Source organism: Micromys minutus (genome assembly GCF_963924665.1).
Source record: "Micromys minutus genome assembly, chromosome: 16".
In the NCBI taxonomy this organism is placed as follows: Eukaryota; Metazoa; Chordata; class Mammalia; order Rodentia; family Muridae; genus Micromys; species Micromys minutus.
Window position 1 is genome coordinate 39,082,070 of NC_137985.1, and position 22,774 is coordinate 39,104,843.

General features: G+C 53.6%; 2 protein-coding genes across 4 annotated transcripts; both read right to left on the bottom strand.

Moving 5' to 3' along the window:
- Positions 1–2: 2 nt before the first annotated feature.
- Positions 3–5,344, bottom strand: TAGLN (transgelin). The gene is made up of 5 exons (XM_080930343.1): positions 5,211–5,344; positions 1,556–1,747; positions 1,277–1,454; positions 834–936; positions 3–535 (listed from the first exon to the last, which is right to left on the bottom strand). Exons 2-5 carry the CDS (start codon positions 1,733–1,735, stop codon positions 391–393), a joined length of 606 nt encoding a protein of 201 aa, XP_080786469.1. The 5' UTR covers positions 1,736–1,747; positions 5,211–5,344; the 3' UTR covers positions 3–390.
- A 1,733-nt stretch (positions 5,345–7,077) lies between these two features.
- SIDT2 (SID1 transmembrane family member 2) lies at positions 7,078–22,617 on the bottom strand. 3 transcript variants are annotated; one of them, XM_080930332.1, is made up of 27 exons: positions 22,157–22,617; positions 20,648–20,769; positions 20,285–20,449; positions 20,155–20,200; positions 19,485–19,586; positions 19,293–19,376; positions 17,810–17,909; positions 17,554–17,619; positions 17,130–17,223; positions 16,754–16,806; positions 15,878–15,949; positions 15,643–15,714; positions 15,402–15,464; positions 14,541–14,659; positions 14,147–14,220; positions 13,994–14,060; positions 13,441–13,514; positions 13,182–13,305; positions 12,314–12,431; positions 11,796–11,932; positions 11,508–11,616; positions 11,237–11,313; positions 11,022–11,068; positions 10,672–10,777; positions 10,107–10,217; positions 8,511–8,624; positions 7,078–8,420 (listed from the first exon to the last, which is right to left on the bottom strand). In XM_080930332.1, exons 1-27 carry the CDS (start codon positions 22,337–22,339, stop codon positions 8,358–8,360), a joined length of 2,562 nt encoding a protein of 853 aa, XP_080786458.1. In that variant the 5' UTR covers positions 22,340–22,617; the 3' UTR covers positions 7,078–8,357. The 3 variants fall into 3 exon arrangements, 2 of the variants coding, with proteins under 2 accessions (XP_080786458.1, XP_080786459.1); XM_080930333.1 differs by lacking the exon at positions 15,402–15,464; XR_013975368.1 differs by lacking the exons at positions 7,078–8,420; positions 8,511–8,624 and having other exon boundaries at positions 11,022–11,093.
- Between the last annotated feature and the right edge of the window lie 157 nt (positions 22,618–22,774).

The following is a 22,774-nucleotide window of genomic DNA, read 5'->3' on the forward strand; positions in this document are numbered from 1 at the left end:
TATATATGTATATATATATATTTTTTTTTCCTTCTTGAATTTCAACCCAAAAAATATTCCAGAAAAAGATATAAAGGTTGGGCTGGATCTCCTTCAAAGGACATTTGCTACCAAGGACCGTGGGCTGGCCGATAGCCAGGCTGCCATAGCCCACTTCTCCCTGCTTACTCCAGGATGGGAGAAACAGTGAAGGTGGCGGTACAGCTGGGAACAGGGGTCAAGGCAGTGGTGGCTCTGGGGTAAGACGCTGAGCTGAGGCTGGGGGTAGGTGGGAGCTGCCCATGTGTAGTCATCTGTATCCAGTGACAGCTCACAGCTGTCAGGACTAAGAACCTACGTGGGCGTGGGTGAGGCAGGCTAAGCAGGACACTGCAGTTCAGGGCTGGCCTTCTAGCTGATGATCTGCCGGGGTCGCCCATAGCCTGTCATGCCAGCCTGTGAGGCCCCTCTGTTGCTGCCCATTTGAAGGCCAATGACGTGCTTCCCCTCCTGCAGTTGACTGTCTGTGAACTCCCTCTTATGCTCCTGGGCTTTCCTAGAAGAAAAGGAACCAGGGTAAGGCTTGCTAGAACTTCATGTTCTGACTCTCCTGGTCCCTGTAGCTTCTGTGTCCAGCTCCCTTTCCCTTCTGTTTGTCTTCTTTCTTCCCCAAGTTTTTCTGGCCCCAGAAATTAGGGAGCCCAATGGAAGCATGTGCTGGTAAAGGCAGGAGTGTAGAGGTAAGACCTCATTCCCCCTGGGATGTTCGTGGCTCTGCTACACTTGATCTTTCCCACAGCTGAACAGCCCATAGCCCATGCCACCCCAACTCCAGAGACCCAGTGACCACATACTTCATAAACCAGTTGGGATCTCCACGGTAGTGTCCGTCGTTCTTGGTCACAGCCAAACTGCCCAAAGCCATTACAGTCCTCTGCACTGCTGCCATATCTTTGCCTATGAGGAGAGTGGCCAGGGAACCAATTTCAGGATCATATAGGCAATACCTGCCCAGACTCAAAAATGATCAAGCCAGGAGCAAGTGGCACCAAATCAAGATGGTTCAAGCATCCTATCTAAATCCTAGTGAGTATGGTGTGGTATATATTTTATATGTGTACAGTTCTAGCATCTTTATACATAGAAGGAAAATGCTGTACTACCAAGCTGGTCCCCCATTATGTGCTCTCTTGGCGTATCCCATTCCTGCTATGCACACATCAACAGGGCTGGCTGTGGCTTTTGGTATTCCCTCTCCTCCACTGGCCCACTGACTCCAGCCCTTTTTCCTCCATACCTTCATACAGGTCAACGGTCTGGAACATGTCAGTCTTGGTAACTCCATAATCCTCAGCTGCCTTCAAAAATTGAGCCACCTGTTCCATCTGCTTGAAGACCATGGAGGGTGGGTTCTCGGGCACCTTCACTGGCTTGGATCCCTCAGGATACAGGCTGTTCACCAACTTGCTCAGAATCTAGCAGGTACAGAACACAGCTGAACACTCAGCTCAGGGGGGTCTGTCTCACAGTTTGTAGGGTGGCATACACATCCCTAGAACCCCAGGGTGTCACTCACCAAGCCATTCTTCAGCCACACCTGGAAGCCCAGGCGCCCACGATCTGGACGGCCTACATCAGGGCCACACTGCATTACAATCCACTCCACTAGTCGCTCCTCCAGCTCCTCGTCGTACTTCTTCTCAATCTTGGACTGCACTTCACGGCTCATGCCATAGGAGGGACCCTTGTTGGCCATGTTGAGGAAGAGCTGAAGCCGACAGTGTGGAGGAAAGAAGAGCCAGGGAATTGCTTTACTTCATTTTTACCAAGCAGGCCTTTCACACCAAGGGGTTCCCAGCCACCCTGGACATCATAGCATGACCTAGACCAACTTTATCCACTTGTTGCAGAGACCCCTCTGAACCTGAACCTCAAGAAACAAGGACTTAGATATTTGTCAGTTTAGAGCAAGAGTCTCAACTTTTTATGTGAAAGACCAGAGTAAATATTTTAGACTTTACAGACCATATGGCCTCTTACCGTATGAACACAGCCTAGCTGATACGTAATAAAATTTTGTTTATAAAAACAGACATCAGGCTGCATTTGGCCTGTGGACTATTTTGATAACCCCTGGCCTAGAGCCAGCCCTACCTACCTCCCTTGCTTGCGCCCCTCCTCTCCCTTTCCTCATAGCTTGCTTTCTGCAGTACCGGTGGAATCCAGGGTTGCACATAGAGAGGGAAGTATGCATTGCTAAGCTTTGTCCTCAGCCTTCTCTATTATAGTTTGTTTGGCTTTATTGGGTTCCTTCCCACCCACACACACACCAAAGGGTTTCACTGTCTGGTCTTGACCACCCTAGAACTCTCCTGTAGACTAGGCTGGACTCCAACTCACAGAGGTGTGCGTGCCTCTGCCTCCCAAGTAGTGGGATTAACCGTGTGTACCACCAAAGTCTGGCTTGTTTCATAGTTTTGAGGTGATGTCTCACTGGTCTGTACAGGAAGGCCTTGAACTTAGGATACTCCTTTAGACTTTGGAATAGCTAAAATGAAAGCCCTGCACCACCTGGGTTAGCTATTGAGAGCATTCATTCTTTGCCAAAACTAGCCAGAAAAGCACTAGAGAGGTCTTCCAAAAGCTACATTGTCCCCCAAACTCAGCCAGCAGATATATTTGTCTAGCTACCAGTTGCCACCAAATCTTTACCCTCTGCCCCAGAAGCTGGAAGAGCAAAGTTCATCCCCCTAAAGTGCAGCTAACAAGACCTGATAAAGTCCAAGGGTTCTCACAAGCAGCTGCATTCTTGGGGGGACCCAGATGGAAGAGCACTATTGTGCCCATGTCAGCCAGCTCTGGCTGTTGCAGTAGTTAGAGGAACCTTGGAGTCAGAGTCCTCCAGGGATACCCAGAGCCTAGAATCTGCCAGCATGTGGGAAGCCTATGTTGGGCAGCACTCTGAGGACCCAGACATGGAGTAGGAAGGCTGCAGGAACAAAGCAGGCAAGTAGGTCCCTAACAGATACAGTCATGGCTGGGGCCAGACCCACCCTGAGTCGAATGTCATCTATCGGGGTGTCTGAAGAACTTTGCAAACCAACCCCTGCTTTTGAGAGGTCATAGGTTGGGAAAAAATGTGTACGCGCATGGAGCAGTTGGCAGACTACCTCACCTCCTTTCCATGAAAGTTGGGACCTTCTCCAGTTACAGCTCTGGAGGTGGTAGGGAGTGGAGCAAATGTCACCACATGACCAGCTGTCAGACTCTTGCTGGCCTTTCCCCTGTGCTGTCAACCCTCTTCAGTTAGGAGATCTCTGCTTGTGAAGTGGGGCCAACAGTACTCAAAGAGCTGGGAAGATGCAGTCTGTGCACTACAGCACACAGCAGCTTAACACAGCTCTTTGAGATGGTGTGTGGGTGCTTTAACCAGTGAGTTTACACAGTAAACTGGTCTTCCCTTCTCAAGTTCCTACTACCTTCTCCAAAGCATTTCCTGGACCCAGACTGGGAGAAAAAGAAACAGAAAAACCAGAAGACCTCATTGAAGTGACAACATCTCATTTCCCTGAAGTGAAGGAGTGGACAATCTCACCAAGGACATGGCTTTCTGAGTACCCTCTCCCAGCTAGTGCTGGAGGACTCAAAAGCCTGGTTTCTGTTGGGAAGTTGTCAACAGGCACACCCCACACACCACTGTGTGGCCTGCCCGCCACCAGGAACGGCTGGGACTAGGAATCACAAAAGCCACCAAGCAAATGGAGCCAGGTGACTGTGGTACCCCTCGCTCCTAGCCTCGGCCCAGCCTGTCTCTACCAATGCCCCCCCCCCAGCCATTTGCAAGCACCTTACATTTTCCATCCATTCCTGACCATGTTTGTCCCCTCGCCTGGCCACTAGAGGAAAAGATGAAAAAAGATTGTCCTCACATGCACTTTTCAGTCTCTAGGAAGTTCTGAATAAACAATATCAGCTGCAGAACCAAGTGACAAGAGCGCACACCGCAGCCCTGACATATTAGGTCTGGGTCAGGGCAAGCTCTCGGGATTACATGTGCCCCTCACAATTCCACCCAGCTTCTTCCCTGTCTCTCCTGGTGGGAAGTATGAAGTAGAAAGTTCAGAGGAGTCTCTAAGAAGAGGCCAGGAGAGCAAACAAAAAATATATGTGTCCAAATGCCATGATGAAATGTGTTACTGTATATGCTAATTAAAAAAAAAAAAAAAAAAAAAAACTAAGAGGGAAAAAAAAATCAAGTTCTCATCTTAGAAGCACCGGGGTAGAGGAGAGGGGTATGAAGGTGGCAGTTTGACAGCCCACCAGGGTATTTAGACAGGAGCTCCAGTACAGAACGCCTGCATGACGCACAGCTTGGATGCCTGTGGCCATGACTCCAGTGAGGGGAGAGAGTAAGCAGTGGAAAGGGGCCTGAAGCAGGACCAGGGCATCTCTGCCTGTGGTACCACAGCCCACAAGTCAGCAGTAAAGGTGAGCGTTCCTGCATCCCTGAGAGGGTACACCGAAACTCCAGGGACCCAGAAGAGCAGTCTTACTACACAAATGTGGCAACTTCCCACTGACATCCTTTAAATAGCCCCAAGGGGAACCACCAAGACCCTTTGGAAGGGACAGGGGTCTCAGGGCTGCCCAGTCTCAGTTCCAAAGCTCCTCTATCTGGTATCTATCCCCCTACAGTGGGCTGACCTCTTTTCATATGTGGCCAGAGCTGCCATGGAAAAGCAGGCCCTATCCCAGGCTCATCTGAAGCATTAAACTGTGGTAGATACAGTGCACTTCTGTCGATACCCTGGGGTTTGATCACCAGTGCTACAAAACAAGATCTTCAATCCTCCACTGGGGGGGGGAGGGGTACCCCTGGCTCCTCTAGGTTGCAGAAGCCCTGGGGACCATCTGCTTTTCAGAACGTAGCTCCTCACCTTCTTGGAGATCCTGAGATGGAGTTGGTCCCTCGGCTTTATTCAGCACCTCTTTGGGCCTAATGCACAGCCCATAGGTGGGAGAGTGGCTGAAATGGGAGCCTCCCTCTCACCCCAGTAATTTCCCCCATTGATTCTTTCGCCCCAGTCAAGTCACCATAAGCCTACTCTAACACAGGGAAGGGTCTCTAGGAACCCAATTCCACCCAGCAAGCTAGGAGACTAGGAGCCCCCAGCTGAGACCCCAGCCCTGCCTGATAACATATACCCCTGCTGCTCCCGCTGCACACTTACAAGGCTTGGTCGTTTGTGGACTGGATGGAGAGTAGCGTCTGTGTCTCGGCTGGGGCAGACAGGCTAGTGCGCCAGCTGCTGGGTGAGGGGTTTAAAGACCGCCAAGGCAGTGATGTCACCTCTCCACCGGCTGCTGGCGCCCCTCCTGCCCATGGAAGTCGGCTTGGCTTCCCACCCCCGGGCCGCCCCACTCACTTCACACAGGCTCCATATTTGGGGAAAGACACCAAGTTGGAACAGTCTGTCGGGGGGCAGCCTGAGACATTCTCTGCATGCTTTGGAGATGCTGCCGGGTCGGGGCGGGGCGGTGCTGAGGGTGGCGGGAAAAACCTTTTATGGGCAGGACCCTGAAAACCTTTCTTGCTACCCTGACTTGGGTCTGCTCTTCAGTAAGAAAGGAGGAGGCACTTCAGAGTTTGGCCCCACAAAGGAACATCCTAGGAACTTGCAGGGGACAAACAAGCAACCTTCTTGCAAGGCTTTAAAATCCATTTGGTGGAAACTAGGCTGTACACCAGGCACAAAGGCCCTCCTTTCATACTCAGCTTTGTTTAACAGCTGAGACAACCAAGGTTCAGGGCGGCTTTTCCAAGGCCACCAAGTGAGTGGCAGAACCTGGGTATTCTTGCCCACTGGTACAGGGAAAGCTTTTAGTTGGAGCTTCACTAGGGGGTGACATGCTCAGCAGTGCAAGTCACCTGGCCCCATCTAGAGCAGTGACAATGGGAGGGTGTTTAAGGCCTGGCAAGGCTGAAAACACTGGGCTAAGAGGATTAGGAAACAAGGTCACCCCTCCCCTCCCTTCAGAACAGTCTTTATCTTGAAAAGATTCTGACCCCCCCCCCCCAGGAAGGGTATTCACTCATCTACCTTGTTCCTAGCTGCAGTGGGCTTGGGGAGGGACAGGACAGGCTCAGGGTTGGACAAGACAGGTTGCTATCAGACCTGATGGTCTGAGTTCAATACCCAGAACCCACACAGTGGAGACAGAACCCTTCACGTGTGACCACACACTCACTGAATGGAACGTTTTAAAAAGTGAGGCTTTTGTGGTGTCTCTGAGCCCTACCCCCAATTCTGGGAACTCCAGGAATCTGACAGAGGGAGAGGGGAAGGAGTAGGGAAAGAAGAGGATCCTCAGGCAGGGTCAGTCTCACCCAGAACCCGCAGCAGGCTGGAGAGGTGCAGATTCAGAAGCCCCACCTACTACAGTCAGCCTGGCTGACTTGGGCTAGTGGGGCATAGAGCTACAGCGCCTCCTTGTGGCATCTGAAGGAAGAGTCATAATCGGGAAGCTGGAGTCCCGCCCCCCGCCACCCCTCCCCCGAGACAACACCTGCCTGCCAGGGGACTTCCAGCCACTGATTATATCCTGAATTCACTTGACAGGATCCCCAAATCCCGGACTTTTGGAAATCTAAATAAAAACTCCGTCCTCTTAGATCCTGCTTGCCATCCATTCCCGAAAAGCCTTTAAAACCTCGGCCTGAGAGCGCTCCGCCCAATTCAGGTGCATCATGGGCACAGCCTGGATACCTATCTGCCTGGCTGTTTGGGAAGGATGCTGATCTTTATATGGTGGGCACAGGCAGGTGCTGTGTGCCTGCTCAAGGGCGACGTCACAGAAAGAGGGCACAGACTCACTTTCGGCATCCTGTGCCTGTCAGCAATGCTTGGTGCAAAGGTCAAATGTTTCTAGACTTAACGGGTGGCCTGAGGATTTTGAGGGAAGCTGGTAGAACCAAAAACTGTCAGTATCCAATGTAGCCATGCACAGAAATGAGAAGGGGAGGCCAGATAAATGGAACACAGAAGCTCCTGCACCTCCCCCCTCCCAAACATATCAGAAAGAGCCCAGATCCCAGGTCTGGTTGTCTTTATTGAATGCATTCGTTCATAGAAAACAGGATCGCAACGGTAGCATGGAGGAACACAGAACAAAGCTCCGAAACAAAGATCCAGACCTGCCTCTTCTCCCAGCCCCAGAGCTATAAAAACATGGTGGAGGGAACGAAACACATCCCTGGGCACACTCTTGGCACCTGGAATGGACCTGGTGGAGTGAGGGGGAGGCAAGGACCAGAGTGGCCAGGGGCCAGAGCTGGGTGACTCTGTAAACGCCAAGGACCAGAGTGGCCAGGGGCCAGAGCTGGGTGACTCTGTAAACGTCAAGGCTCTTAGGCCTATGTGACTAACACAGAACTTGGCTAAATACTGGACGGAAACTCAGAAACCAGCCCTGAGTCCTTTGGTGAGACAGGGCCAAGGACACAAAGGGACCTGGCATGTCCCTCCCTTTCTATGACAGGCACTGGGACTCCTGCTCCCGTGAAAGAGGCAAAAGGGGCTGTGCTTGGCACCATTCCGTGGCCTCTGGACATTCTTGGGCAGTGTCAATGGCACTGAGAGGTCCCCATGTGGGGCTTGGCAGGACTGAGGGTGCGGAAGAGGACAGTGAGTTGTCACTTCCCACCAACCCGGTGCTGGCATCATTCTAGTGGCTGGTGGGATGAGGTGGCCTCTGAATTCAGCCCCCAGCTCAGAAGACTCAACCTGGGCTGGCTCCAAGCACAGGTCAGAGAGGAGGGTCGTACCTAGGCCTGTAGGCCTTAGCACCGAAAGCCTGGCAGCAGCCGGCCAGTCCCCAAAGTCTCCCTGCCTGGATCCATCCTGGCAGGCCAGAGTGGGCAGTGATAGCAGCCAGCTACAGACCCAGGGAGAGCTCAGGTTCTGGTGCTGGACAGAGAATCAGGCGGCAGAGCATGGGAGGAGGGAAGGAGGGATGAGATGGGTAGAATGCACGAGGACATTGCCTTCCTCTCCAAAGGGACATATGGAGAGGCAGATGATACACAAGACAGATGGACAGACGAGGGTCCTGGGGAGGACCCAACACTGAGAAGAAGCAGCAATTAGGCCAGTGTCTGGGGAACGCGGAGCAGGCCTCCTCCGCAGCAGAGGCAACTGCAAGGCTCAGTGCCACCAGTAACTGTCCTGAGTCAGGCCTGGGCTGGAGTCTAGCTGTCTTGCCACGACATCCAATGCTGGGCAGCAGAGCTGGGATCCAACCCTCGGTGCTCTTGTGGCAACTGGCAGGAGATGCAGAGGCGCTGGGCCCATGAAGCGAAGCCTGGGCCACAGATGCTGCTAGAAAACATAGATCTTGTCCCGCTGCACGGTATCCAAGTCATCATCCAATGTCAGCAAAACCTGAGGGTGGATAGAGGGTCAGACACTGGGAAGGAGGTGCTGTCTGCTCCACCATTCCCTCTGCCCTCAGGCCAGGCACATCCCACATACCAGGAAGGACCCAAACATGGCAATGGAGGACAGGAAGTGCCAGATGTCGTGGTCATCAAAGAAGTCAAGGAGGATGCAGTCTCGGTTGTGCTCCCTGGACTCTGCGGGGGTTTTCTGGCAGGGGACAGAGCCAGCCTACTGAATCTGCTCTGCAGGGACCAGGACCCACCTCCAACCCACTCCATGGCACCCCCTTGTCCCTAGCAGGCCTCACTCTGGACCTCCACAGCTAACAATGGCTTTTCTCAAATACACTGATTCTGCTCTTTCCTCCTTCCTCCAGACCCATCCTCCCTTTATAGCCGTGGGCAGGAGGCTGTCATTACAGCTTCTACTCAGAAAGCCAGGAGGGCCCAGAAGCACAAACTCGCTGCCTGCCTGGGACTTGGCCTTGCTCTCAAGTGACTTTAGGGCAGGTTTTCCCCCAATTACTGCGCCAGGTCACGGTTGTGATGCTACTGATCCTCCCTGCTCTGCCCACAACCTTGCTGCCACAAACATTTTCTGACCCTATGTCTGGTACAGCCTGTGCTGAGGCCACAGACCAAGACACATCTGACCCCATATAGTACTAGGTCTTTGCCAAGCTCCCGAATCAGTGTGTTCTCAGACATCAAAGCTGCCTTGGTCATTCCATCCTGTGTGATTGCTCAGGTGACAGTGATAAGAGCTCTGTAGCTCTACTCGTGAGACTTTCTGGCCACGAGCAAAGCCTGCCTCCTCCAAGAAGCTCTCCCAGGCCTCCTGACTTAGAGGTCTTGCCATCTTCTCTTCTGCACACTCCACACCCTGACTTGTTTTTCATTTCAAACATGAACTAAATACAAGGACAGTTTTGATCCCTGGCCTTAAAACAGAACAAAACACAGACATGAGCTAGCAGTGTCTCTTTTGAACTAGATTGTGAGTTCAGTGCCACGTAGGCAGAGGCCATGTTATGTTCAGTTTTATTGTTGTTGGTTTTGCTTTTTGCAGGGTTTCTCTCCGTAGCATCTGGCTATCCTGAAACTCACTCTGTAGAGGAGGGACCCAAGGATCCACCTGCCTCTGCTCCTACATGTTTAGTTCTATCAAAGATATTTTTTAAAAATTAGATACTCTGTATTTACATTTGAGACATTATCCCTTTACCCTGCTCCGTTCCCATCCCCCCAGAGATTTTTTTTAAAGATGTATTTATTATATATAAGCACACTGCAGCTGTCTTTCAGACACACCAGAAGAGGGCATCAGACCCCATTACAGATAGTTGTGAGCCACCATGTGGTCGTTGAGATTTGAACCTAGGACCTCTGGAAGAACAGTCAGTGCTCTTAACCACTGAGCCATCTCTCCAGCCCTCTATCAGAGATTTATAGTTTGATGCACACCAGGTGTCCTTTGAAACAGTGAAGAAACTGACGTGTCCGGCTTCCAACCACAGCTGCCACACTAGCTCTATGCTGGGAGAAGGCCCTTGGCCTCTCTGAACCACATTTCCTTGCCGGCACGTTGGATATCAAGAGGCTTTAATGACAAGTCACCGAGGAGGGCCTGGCCCAAGGTAGAGGACTTGTCATGGGTTAGTTTGCTACAGGCCTGGGGGCAGCTACTCACCTGCCATGTGCTGAGTCCCTGGAAGAAGAAGAAGAGTGCGAAGCCCCAGACCACGGAGGTGCAGACGATGCAAAGGAGAGGGATGAGCTTGATCCTCTCGCCGCTCCGGAGCTACGGGAGGTCTGCAGCCATCAGCCCAGGCCACTGCCCACCTTGAGTTTCTTACCTGGACCCCTCCTGGATTTACAGGCTCAACCACAGAGCCCAACCAAGTCTCACGCTTGTGTCTTTACCCTGATGCCCACTGTGAACTAGGTGTCCATGGACCCACATCCCTGAGCCAGCAACAGCCTGGGAGTTCCCTCACACTGAACATGGGGGAGCCCCTGGGAGGCATCCGTCCTCCAAGGTCTGGCCTATCACAGTGAACCAAGGCTAGGGGCGTGGCTTGGTGGCAGAGCACATGTCTAGCAAGCAGCTCTCAGGAGTATTTACAAGAGACTCAAGTCACCCAACCACCTAAACCTCACTGGCACAGACATACGGACAGAAAAGCTTTCTTTCTCCCGTGCCCCTCTCTCTGTCCCCATGAAGCAAGGCAGCTGCTCGTCCCTTTCCCACTCACCTTCATGATGATGTAGAAGGCGAAATAGAGCAGCAGGTTGCAGATGCCAATGGCCAGCAGGTAGGAGGCAAAGTCATTAGGGCGCATGATGAGCCCATATGCAGCCCTGAAAAAGGGAGTGGGTTCTGGGGGAGGTGGGAAGGGCCTCACCTCTGCCCCCACCCCCACCGTGCTTTATCATTGCTTTGGATGGACTATGTTCAGAGGTTCACAGAAGCTTCTAGAAGCCCAGGGTTCTTTAGCCCCAATTCCTTATGTTCAATGCTTTAAAACTGTCCATAGCCCTTAAGTCAGCCACTGGCCGACCATGTACGTCCCCAGCTGACTCCACAGCCAACGGCCACACTCACAGCGACCAGTTGATAATGTTGCCCATGACCAGAAGCACCATGCGGTCCTGGAGGGAAGCAGAGACACGGGGACTGAGAGGGAGAGAGAGACAGGGAGGGAAGAGGCAGAAAGCTCACGTCAGCCAGTACCCACCCCACCCTGGGTTCTCTGACACACACTGATCCCACAGGGAGGAGGGCAGACAGAGGAGGAAGGAGCTGGGGGGGCTCCTTACCGTGTAAAGGGGCCCGCTGCACTGCCGGATGCAGTCTGTGTAGAGCACGTGGAGGATGCGGCGGAAGATTCCAGAGTCTGCAATGAGAAGTTGTGGCGGGCACTGACAAGGCATGGCTGAGAGGAGTCTTCGGCGGGCGCAGCTCAGCAACACCAAGGAGTACTATGAATTTCCCGCCCAGGCACCCATCCAGCCCAGTCAAACCAAAGAGAATCCGAGGTCCCTTGTGTGTCCGGGCGCCTCAAACACCCTGCCCTGGGCATGCTCTCACCCAGCTTCCAGCGGCCCATGTAATAGAGCTGAGTGCTAAGGAGCAACGTGGAGATGATGTGGATGACTGAGAAGACGATCCAGAAGGCTGTGTTCCCTTTGCCAAAAACCTGTGGGGAAGCGCAAGCCCTCTGGTTAGGCTTCCATGACAGAGGGCCCGGGATGGCCCCTTAGGAAAGTAGCGGGACCTCTCCTTCAGTGGAGGACAGGATGAGTGCACATGTGTGTCTGGGGGGAGGGGGTGCTTGTGCCTTTCCTACGGGGTGTGCAGAGTAAACCAGGCCCTCACCACGCCCAGGACGGAGAAGAAGATGACAATGGCCAAGCAGGCATACGCGCTGTAGGCACTGGCGTTGATGTCTGGGTGCCGCTTCTGGTAGAGCTTCAGCATGCAGAGGCCAGCAATCATGTACATGAACGAGGTATCTGCGTGGGAACGGGCTGTGAGCCGCAGAGACACCACAGGGACCCAACACTAACTCCTAACCCGGACAATCAAGAGCTTAGGAATGCCATCAGAGGCTGAACGGGCAGGGCTCCAGTGCCTTAGCTGCCTCCTGTTAGCTAGCTAGTCTGTTGCTCCCTGAAGTTAAGGACAAGTGAGTTTGAGGGTCTCAGTATATGAACACCCTGAAGTTAGGGAGCGTTTCCTGACTTTCTCAGAGTTTCTGTAGGGATGACTGGAAAGGAGGCCGCACAGACAGCCGTCTTCTAGGATGGAAGCTGCTCTCAGAAGCCAGCCTCAGAGCTTCCTAACAGCTGGTGACCTGGAATAGCAGATTCAGCCAGACAAGAGGCAGCACTCACCAAACTGGAAGTTTGTGTAGTTGGGGCAGACGTGGTAACAGGCACTAAGCAGCCCCTCCATCATCAGCGCCGTGCCCATGGCATAAAATAGACCAAAGTGTTTGGGGATCCCACACTCCTGTGGAGGAAGAGAAGGAGGAGAAGTATGGTGAGGTGGGAGAAGGGACCCGAGAGGAGACCCAAGGGGAGTGGAGGAGGAAAAGGACGGCGCTGGGTGGTGAGTGGGTAACAAGGTGAGTTGTTCAAGGCTGTGTAGAGAGGGTAGGACAAGCCAGGACAGCCCTGGGCAGAAAAGAACAAGGTTGGGCAGAATAAGACAGCTGAACAGGGATGGGGTACACAGGGAAGGGCAAGAATAGAAAGGGAGAGCAGAAAGAAGAGGGTAGGAGAGATGGGGGCAGGGCAGGGCTAGGAAGGGCAGGATAGGGCTGGGTAGGACAGGGCAGGGCTGGGCAGGGCTGGGCAGGGCAGGGCTGGATAGGGCAGGGCTGAGTAGGGCAGGGCTGGATAGGGCAGGGCTGGGTAGGGCAGGGCAGGGCTGGATAGGGCAGGGCTGGGCAGGGCAGGGCTGGGCAGGGCTGGGCAGGGCTGGGCTGGGCAGGGCTGGGCAGGGCTGGGCAGGGCTGGGTAGGGCAGGGCAGGGCTGGATAGGGCAGGGCAGGGCTGGATAGGGCAGGGCTGGGCAGGGCTGGATAGGGCAGGGCTGGGCAGGGCTGGATAGGGCAGGGCTGGATAGGGCAGGGCTGGATAGGGCAGGGCAGGGCTGGATAGGGCAGGGCAGGGCAGGGCAGGATAGGGCAGTGTTGGGCTAGATGAAGCAGAGGTCAGTTTGCCAGATGGAGGCCATGGTGGGCAGGGGCTGGCCTACCAGAGCATAGAGGTCATTTCTTAGCAGGGCCCGGTTATGGTTGATCTCTCGCTGCAGGATGATGAGTAGGAAGAGCAGACCCAGCAGGATATACCCCAGGTTGCTGAGGATGTTATTGAAGGCGCTAGAAAGGACAGGGACAAGACAGCCTAAGCTTAGACTAAGGCCCTCAGGTCCTTGCTTTCTTCTGCCCAGCAGGCTTCACAAAGCCCCACCCTACCTACTCTACCCTCCCTTGGGCCTCCAGAACAATCCCCACCTGAGGTTGCCCAGTGGGTGGGCACAGAGGAAGTTGTAGTAGCAGATGTCCTGGTTCCCTGTGACATTCACCACCTGTGTGTGTATGGGGGGGGGGGGGGGGATAGGGTGTAGCTATTAACATGCTTGACTCAGTAAGGAGCCCATGCCACACACCCTGGGTCCAACTGGCAAAACAAGAGCAGTACCAGCATGGCTGGCATGTGCTCTCAGTACCCAGGCTGGTACTCCTCATACTCCTTAGGTGGCACAGATGCCACTGTCCTCTTTATATATATAGTGACTGAAAACTCCAGAAGTTCTTGCCTCACCATAAGGGGGGGAGTCACACTTACAAAGTCATGTGACCTCTGTTTCATAGACCCCGCCACCCCAGCTTCATGCTGCCCCCAATCTGTAGATGAAGAAACTAGAGCTCAGAAGCCCAGGGCCTCACAGCCAAAGCAGAGTTGGGATCTGAAAGCGGCTCCCACAACCTGTAAGCTATGTTCACTGAACAGATCCCGCAGTGGCTCTGCAGACCAAGGCAGAGTTTCAGACCCTCGAGCTCTCACCGTCTGGTAGGTGATCACCAGCTGCACCACAGGAAGGGCGTAGAAGACAGCAATGGTGGCTATGTTCCTGAGGAGGGAGGGAGGGAAGGTTGGCGGGACCCGGAGAACCGCCCTATGCAGGAACGGGAGTGCCCGTCTGTGCAGCCCACTCACCAGAAGTAAATCTGGTACTTTTTCCGTAAAACACGTTTGTCCTTTCGTGCCAGATCAGCCACGCAGAGGTATTGCTGAGGAGAAGCAGGAATGAGCCTCGCTGAACCCAATACCCAGGTTAGGTGGCCAAGTGGCATCCCTTAGACAAGCCAGAGCTTGGTGGGCAGGGTTCTGAGACTCCACACTTCTGTGGTTAAGTATGCCAACAGGATCTGCTCAATTAGTCCAGATTTCTCCAGGCCAACTTCTCCTGGAATCTATCCTGCCTGCCCCCGCTCAGCTCTTTCCCTTCTGCTTTCCAAACACACCACAGAGATGTGCTGGAGAAGCTGCAGAGTCCCTTCCTCCAGAACCATCTGGGCAGGGGAGGGCAGAGCAGGGTTGTATGCCACACCTTGGTCCGAATGACGTTTTTGTCTGAATCGATGTCAGTCAGTGTGTCGTAGTCATCCTCTTCCACGGAGCTCATAGAATCCAGTCGTGGTCGAGAACCCACGGGGTCAAAGGAGCGGTCTAGGAGTGACAAAGGAAGAGGGCTTGGGCCAGCAGGACCAAACACTGGGTCTGCCCCCACCCATCAGAAAGCAATGTCAAAATTATTCAACAACGGGGGGAAAAGGCAAACTGTGGGCCAGAGCTCAGAGCGGTAGGGCAGGTGGCTCGGGTGCTGGCAGGAAATGTACTCCTAACTCAGCGGAGCTGCTGGGGAGCTCCGCCAGGGACCATGGGGCATAAGGGACTCCAGCTCTGCTCCACTCCTAGCCCTGATCCCTGAGCTAGACCTTCCAGGCCAGGACAATGAGTGAAGCCCAGACACACTGACAGGATTGAACTTGGCCAATCATGCAGATTAGAGGTGCCCTGTCCTGTTGGGTTCTGAGAAGACACGCCATGACCACCCTGAACTAAAGCCCTAGTACATAGGCAAGAGCTTCAGGAAAAAACACTCATCTCCTGCCTCCAGAAGCCTCCTCCTGTCACCTCACCTGGCCAAAGCCCCTAGAGACCAGGTGACACCCAGACCCAGGATCCCTTGGCCAGCAAAGCAGGGAGGGAGGATACTGAGAAGAGGCGGGACATCTGAAGGTGGCCAGTGACTATCTTTCTCAGAAGACCACAGGCTGGCACAGGTGGCGCTTACTAGGAAAGCCATGCACTAAGCATCTTTCTGGTCCCAGGGGTGACCAGTTCCATGGATTGAGCACCCTGGCAGGAATTGATTGGCAGGGCAGCCCTACCCCCTCCCCACATCTACCCATGGCAATGCACAGCTGCCGCATCTGGCCAGAGGGAAGGCGCCGCTTGAACTGGTCGTGCCCTTCAAAGGAAAGGGAAAGTTACAGGGGAACTGGGGCCATGGAGCAAAGAGAGAAAGAGGGGGCAGAAGAGCAGCCCTTCCCTGGTTCCAGCAAATGGCAGAGAGGCAACCGCCCACCAGGAAATCCCACCTAGTCAACAGCAGCCCTGAAGCACACCCCCCTGCCTGGCCCACTCACCCTGGTAACCGTAGGAGAGGTCCCCTGAACCTGTGCTTTCAACCAACCCGTCAGTGGATCCGGAGCCATTCTCTGCCGGCAGGAATGCATGGTGAGACAGGTAGGAGCAACCTCAGGACAAGAGACTAGATCTGCTCCTAAAGACTTTGGAGCAGCTGTGAGGGCATAGCCATCAGGGGCGGTGGCAAAGGGAGCTGTGGCTGGGCATGGGCAAAGAGCCCTGACTGAGACGTACCAAAGGAGCCATAGTTGTAACTCTCGTAAGGGGCACTGCCAGGAAACGAATCAGCCAAGACCCGAGGGTGACCTGCAATGAGAAGGCTCGTGAACAAAGGGGAGACCTAGGGTTGTGGGGGGAAGGGAAACGGAGAACCTAGGAAAGAGCCAGAGGACCCATGCCAGCAGTGAGAGAACACAGATCCCGAAACCCACCGAAGCCTCACAACTATGTCACTGCAAGCAAGTGTGCCACCCTGTGTCCTCCTAGAAGAGGGGGACAACCAGACATGGTGGCTCATGCTTGTAACCCTAGCACTCTTTGTCTGGCTAAGACAGGAAGACTCTATATGTTTAGGCCAGCATGGGCTTCACATTCAGTTTCAGGTTACCCTGTGCTATGAATGAGATCTTGTCTAAAATCTTAATTAAAAGAAAGAAAAAAGAACCCAGAGGATGGTGAAGGAAATAACACATCTAAACCATCAAAGAAGATGGTATCTGTGCCTCGGCCCCTCCCTAGAAAGCACTTATGCATCGCACGGAGACAGCAGCTCCTCTGCCCACAGCACCTGGAGCTTACCAAGGAGAGAAGCTGAGAGAGAGGTCCAAGCAGGAGGGAGGGCAGAGAGAAGTGGTGGAAGAAAGAGAGAGAATTGGAAGTTAACAATCTGAGGCTGAGCAGCACTGGCTAAGGCACCAGGACGGGCACAGGACAGTTTCTAGGTGGGTATGGAGGGGTGAGCCAAGAGCCCAGCCGGCTTCCAGTTGTGAAGTGTTACTCCCAGGCTGAACATAGAAAAGCCACCAACCGGCCCTCCTCTGACCAGTCCCCTTCCCATCCCTGCTCCCACCTCCCCACAACAGATCCAGCCAACCCGGTCCCTGAAGATACCACTTTCTGGGCAGGCTCGGTCTATGGCCAGCAGCAAGGTCTTCTTTCTTTGCCTGCAGGAGTTCAGAGGACAGCTGAGGAAGGATGAGGACCCAGCCTAGGCTAGGCTAACCTTCCTTCTATCCTCTCTACCCATCCTGAGCCTGGGTTTCCTCCCACACTGGGAATAACAGGCATTCCCAGCTTGAGAAAGGAACAATGCCATGAGCCTGTTTTACAAAGAAATGGTTCATGGACCACTGATATCAACAAGTTCCTGTCTTGTAGTTACCTTGAGACAAAAACAAGACCACCCTGGGCCACCTGGGATCACAACACTCTCTCCCATCCCAACACCCCAGAGCAGGGGACAGCCCAGCAGGATGGCTGGTCTCACCTCCAGTTCTCCCAACAGGCCAGGAGCACAGTCAGCAGGTAGAAGGACAGGAATATGCCCAGGCAAAAGAGCATCCCGCCAACGTAGGCCTCAGCTACAGGGAGGGAAACAAGGTGAGATGGTGAGACCACAGCATCCCTCCCCACACTGCTGCATGTATCCAATGGGTTAGCTTTTACTATATCTGTCACAGAGACAGGGGGCAGACATTCCTCTGCTAAGAGGCAGGGTGCTCATCCACTTTGACCATGGACCCTGCCCCCTATTACTAGGGGACCCACCTTCTGGATTTCTCTGGAAGCCTGCTTTCCACTGTCCCAGCGCCTGCTGGGTAGGAGGGTCCTCGCCACCCCTCCCTGCTTTATTGGGTCTGAGAGGAAGCCTCAGGGAGTGTCTCCCACCATACTCAGGTGCCCAGACTTACACGTGACAGCCTGAGAGACCAGCACTGACAGGGTTTTCTGACGGTGCCCTTGATCCACTGGTTCATCTAGAAGTAAATTGTCAAAGTAGAACAGAAGTCATTGCTGCGATGAGCCAGGGCTGGTGGAACCAGGCACTGGAGAGTCTAGGGCCACAGTCTTGTGTCCCAATGGACCCACCAACAGCCACATGGGCCCTTCTATCTCCTGGGAAGCCACTGAGCCTGACCCATCCCTAGCCAGTGTTATGAAACATACCTTCCACAAAAGGGTAGAAGGGCAAGGACCCCCCGCAGGCCTGGTCCTCAGTCTTCACCACCACCACCACGTAAAAGCTGTTGCTGGGGAAGTCTTTTCGCTGCAGGAGGAGGAGGATGCCGATGTGTCACTGTTGCCGTCTTCTTCCGAATATGAACTTCGGGCCAGAAACTACAAGCCTTTCTAGATATTGCTTAACCTAATGCTTACATAGGTCCCCTGCTTCACACGTCTGCGATGCTGACGGTCTAATACATGGCCTCTCAAATGCCAGGCACCGAGCTGCACCCACAGGAGAGGTGCTGCCATTATCTTTGTCAAACGGGCCTTGAGAAGTTAGGGTTATGGCCCAAACACATAGCCATGCTACAGCCTGGTGGGTAAATGGGCATGTCCTGGGCACAAGGCAGAGATGGCCCCACTCACATAAACCAGATTACACAGGAGGAGGATGTGCAGATGGTGACAGATCAAGCAACAGTAAACGGTTTCGAACGGGCGACTACCGAAAAGTCATTCAAAACCGAATGCACAGTGCATCCAAGGCGCTTCCTAAAGCACTCAGCCATGTTGTATCAGGTGACATCACCTCAGTCCTGGTTCTGAACACACATGTGCCATACGTTCCAGCACAGCACACGAAGCCAAGGGGCACTGGATGTCAGAGCATTGCACACGCTGAAACTCGGTGTGTTTACTGCGCACCCCAAGTTCTCTGCACTCAGAGAAACCTTCTTGGTAATGGAAAAAAGACTTTTGACATTTTCCTACTGTCTCCCACTATCTCAAGCACATAGGGATAAAATCAGTGCTCTTTGCACAGACTGTTCTTCCACAGGTCCCGAGTTCAAATCCCAGCAACCAAATGGTGGCTCACAACCATTGATAATGGGATCTGATGCCCTCTTCTGGTATGTCTGAAGACAGCGACAGTGTACTTACATATAATAAATAAATCTTAAAAAAAAAAAAAAAAAAAAAAAAAACAGTGCTCCTTAGATCTTCCTGGATTGTGTTAGGTAAGTATGTTTTCCACAGAGGCCATGTTAATGGTCTATACGATTCCGACTTCAGTACATGTGTTGCTGAAGTAAGAACTCCACAGTTTTTAGCGGCCCTAAACGTGCCTCTGCCACATGGTACCGTCCGTGCACTGACGCAAAGTGGCACCCTCAGCACTGATGATTATAAAACAAAAATAATGGTAAAACCAGAGTAAACCTCTGCTGCTCTCTTGTAGCAGATCTGGTCTGTACCTCCATGCTGTATCTGAGTAAAATCCCATGCTGATTAAAAACAAAAAAAGCCAGTGAGATGGCTCAGTGGAGAAAAGTTTCTCAGGCACAAAGGAGTCACAGTAAAAAAATGTAAGAAGCCCTCACGTAAGGCAGTAATGGGGAGAGACAAGGACAGGGTGTGGAAAGTCAACTACTTCAACGGCCAGACCCGTCCATCCCTCAGAAGGGCATGTTGCATTTCCTACCTGCACAGTGATGGCTGCCTTCTTAGTCATTGTCTGGTACATGCCGATGAAGGCTACATTGTTGTCAAGATCATAGACAGGGCACTGAGGAGGAAAGAAAAAAGAGGCAGATGCATGAGGAGCTGGGCCCTGTCTCCATTTTCTAATGTCCCAACGACCTTCTGGTGGAGGATAAAATGACACACAGCTTACCAGCACATCCTGGATGGAGATGACTGAGCAGGGGAAGGCCTTCTTGGAGGTCACCTTGACAATCACAGAGTCCACACCATCAGGAAACTCATATTTGAAGTACTGAGAACATAGGAAGGGCAGGGAGATCAGCATCCCAGGAAGATGCTCTCTCTACCTCTCTAAAGGGATCGGTCTCCTACAAGGGAGGTTTCAGGATCTTCTTGGCTCAGTCAATGAAGCTACTTGGGGAGAAGAGCCTTGACCATGAGGAACCCAGTCCTGCATGTCTCTGAGCACTGAGATCCTGCAAGCTCAGCTAGGCACACAGGACAGTGCCTGAGAGGCAGAGTAGGAAAGGCAGCAAGCAGACCCTACCACTGCACTGCCCCTGCCTGTCTACCCATAAAGGAGCTCTAAGAGTCCCACCATAGAGACTGGACTCATTTGCTAGTCCTAGCAATCCCATAACTATTCCTGCACTCATGTTCAAATCTCTGATTTTCTTTTTGTTGTTGTTACCATCTTGAGACAAGTTTCTCTGTGTAGCCCTGGCTGGCTTAGAACTCACTATGTAGACCAAATGGCTTTGAACTCAGAAGTCCACCTGCCTCTGACTCCCAAAGGCTAAGATTAAAGGCATATGTGACCATGCCAGGATGAGGGACCCCATTTTGACAAGGGATCTTACCTGGGGCTGGGCTGCGGTGGTATTGAAGGTGAACAGCTCTCCAGTTCTAGAGAGAAAAGAGGAACCCCACTATCACTCTCAGTACTTGGGAAGAAGGCTGGGGCTATACGGTGCATCTTACCCTCAATACCTGAGCACAAAGTTGTCCACGCGGTTAACTCGAAGCTGGTAAGTGGTATTGACCGGTGACAGGGTAGACACATCCACATAGAAAAACTGGATCTCAGACTCATTCTTGGTGGGGGGCTGACACAGAGTCCGTTCAACTTTTTGGTAGAGGTACTTACGCTGGTACCTATGGTTCAAGACAGAGAGGGTGTGACTAAGTCCCAGCCAGCCTGCATTCTTCCTATCAGATCCCCAGACCTCCCATTGTTGCCCTCCTGTCACTGGGTTCAGGAAGAAGGGCGAAGAAACAAAAAGGTTCCCTAGGTGAGGGTCCCTGAAAACCTGGCCAGGCTGCCCCTCCCTCCATCCACCAGATCCTACTCACAGCCCTCGCAGGATTAGGGGCACCTGGAAGGACACAACAGCCTCCTTCTGTCGGACCACGAACAGCAAAGGCGCCCCTTTCTGCTTGTTCAGGACGTTCACAGACACTCGCACGCCCTCGGTCTGCAGAGAAGGGAGCAGCCTCAGTCAAACCCAGCCCACTGCTTCTCAAACACGGGGCTCTACAGACTGTGCACTGAGCTCTGCCAGGCAGGACAGTCTGTGCTGCTCCCTACGAGGCAGTAGGCCACATTCTAGAGGGGACCGACCCTGTCAGGTCTGAGGCTTGAGGAAGCTCACTCTTGGAAGACACGGGCTTGTAGAGCAGCAGAGACCTTAGAAGGTCCCAGGATAGCCCACATGTACACCTATGGGTATACACACGTGTTCCTGTGCACACACTAACATAGGAGAGCAAGAAGTGCCCTCGATTTTCTTCCTCTTGAACTAGGAAGCCAGCAAGAAGCTCCGGTTCCACTACTGCTCTGGAAGCCAGAGCCCTGCAGGGAGGGGTGTAAAGGAACTGTGTCGAAATACAAGTTGTTTCTCTAGTTCTGACCAAGGGCCAAGCTGTGAAGTGACTTGACATCTGAACCCCAATCTACCCCCTCTAAAAAAATATCCCACCCTTTGCTGTGGACAAAGCTACACAGGACAGTGGGAGCTGAAAAGGGAACACATCACAACTGTACATAACTAGTTACTAGGCCACAGAAGCCAAATCGAGGGGTAACATTTCCCTGGGGATAAGTGCCACTTCTGGGATGATCCTGGATATGGGACTGACTGAAGGGGAGACCAAACTTCAAGGAAATGGATCTTGATGGTAGATCGTGGCCTGCCAGAAACCAAACTCCTCTCCCTCCCAAAGAAGAGCTCAGGTGCCTCCTCCTCAACTTCAGTGCTTTCCAGGACCTTGTAGAAGAGCAAAAAAGCTAGGTAGGAGGCCACACAGCCAGGCAGCAAGAATTCTTTCAGGCTGTGCTCTGCCTGGGCCCAGCTCTGACAGCCGTCTACTTTCACTCCTGGGGAGAAATGAGTAAGAAGTGGGAGATAGTTCTGCCTTAGAAACAAACTCCCTTTTCTCTTGCCACTCAGCTTTCAAGGGCCTTATCTTGTCACCCTCAACTTACAAGGCCAGCTGGTTTTCTGAGGCAAGGAGGTCTGTCTCCTTCACCTCCCTGTGACGTGTAACCGAGCTTTTCGGTTCTAAGTTAGCCCCATCTAGAGTTATCTGAGCAAGCAGGGCTGGAAGACTGTTTCCCCCTCACCCTGACCTCTCAGAGCGACCAGATTGGGATCCAGGTCACAGAGCAGATCAGACTAGTCCCGATCACAGCTGGTGGCAGGGAACTTCCCAAGCTGCCCAGCTGGAGTTGCGGGAAATGCTGATGGAAACCTGGTCTTGGCAAGGGGAAGGCGGCTCATGGGTTGGAGGAGAGGGCAGGGACAGCATCAAGTCCAGGGCGAGAGCCCACCCTCTCGGCCGCCCGTGGGGTCCCGCGCTCACCCGGTTGCGGGTCACGGTGTGGTTGAAGGTGTAGATGTTGACCAGCTCGCTGTTGACGTCGTCCGCGTAGGTGCGCTCAAACTCCGCGTCTTTCTGCGAGACGTTCTTGGGTCCAAGAGCCCCCAGGTGACTCTCGACGGCGGCCACCAGGAGCACGCACAAGGGCAGACGCCAGGCGATCATGGCCTGGGGCGGCGGGGGCTGGCGACGGGACGGCGACCGGGCGCGTTGCGGCTGCCGCAGCAGCTTCCAGCATCTCACCGGGACCAGAACTTTAACCCCGGCCTGAGATAGGACGCGTCCCCTCCCTGGAGCCGCTCCTGGGCCTCGCGCGGACCCCGGCTCGCGTGGGCAGCACCGCAACCCGCAACCCCAGCCCGGCTGGAGACCCGGCGTCCGCTCGCGCCTGGAGAGCCGAGGCGGCGGTGGCCCTAACCCGGAGGCTTCCCGGACGCGGGCCCTTTAAGGGCGGCGGACGCGGCGCAGAACTCAGAGCTACCAGGCGCCGCGCCGCGGTAAACAGCGGGGCTGCGCCCGCCCGCTGACGTCATGGGAAACCGACGCGGATTTAAAGGGCCAGGCCGCCTCCAACTGCTTCCCACGCAGCCGTAGCCACCT

Coding starts and splice junctions, on each gene's coding strand:
- TAGLN (XM_080930343.1), bottom strand. CDS start 1,735: ATGGCCAACAAGGGTCCCTCCTATGGCATGAGCCGTGAAGTGCAGTCC. Junction 937..1,276: donor GACCGTTGACCTGTATGAAG/GTATGGAGGAAA, acceptor CTCTCCTCATAG/GCAAAGATATGGCAGCAGTG. Junction 536..833: donor GATCCCAACTGGTTTATGAA/GTATGTGGTCAC, acceptor CTTTTCTTCTAG/GAAAGCCCAGGAGCATAAGA.
- SIDT2 (XM_080930332.1), bottom strand. CDS start 22,339: ATGATCGCCTGGCGTCTGCCCTTGTGCGTGCTCCTGGTGGCCGCCGTC. Junction 20,201..20,284: donor GTGGACAACTTTGTGCTCAG/GTATTGAGGGTA, acceptor TTTTCTCTCTAG/AACTGGAGAGCTGTTCACCT. Junction 14,061..14,146: donor AAGTACCAGATTTACTTCTG/GTGAGTGGGCTG, acceptor CTCCCTCCTCAG/GAACATAGCCACCATTGCTG.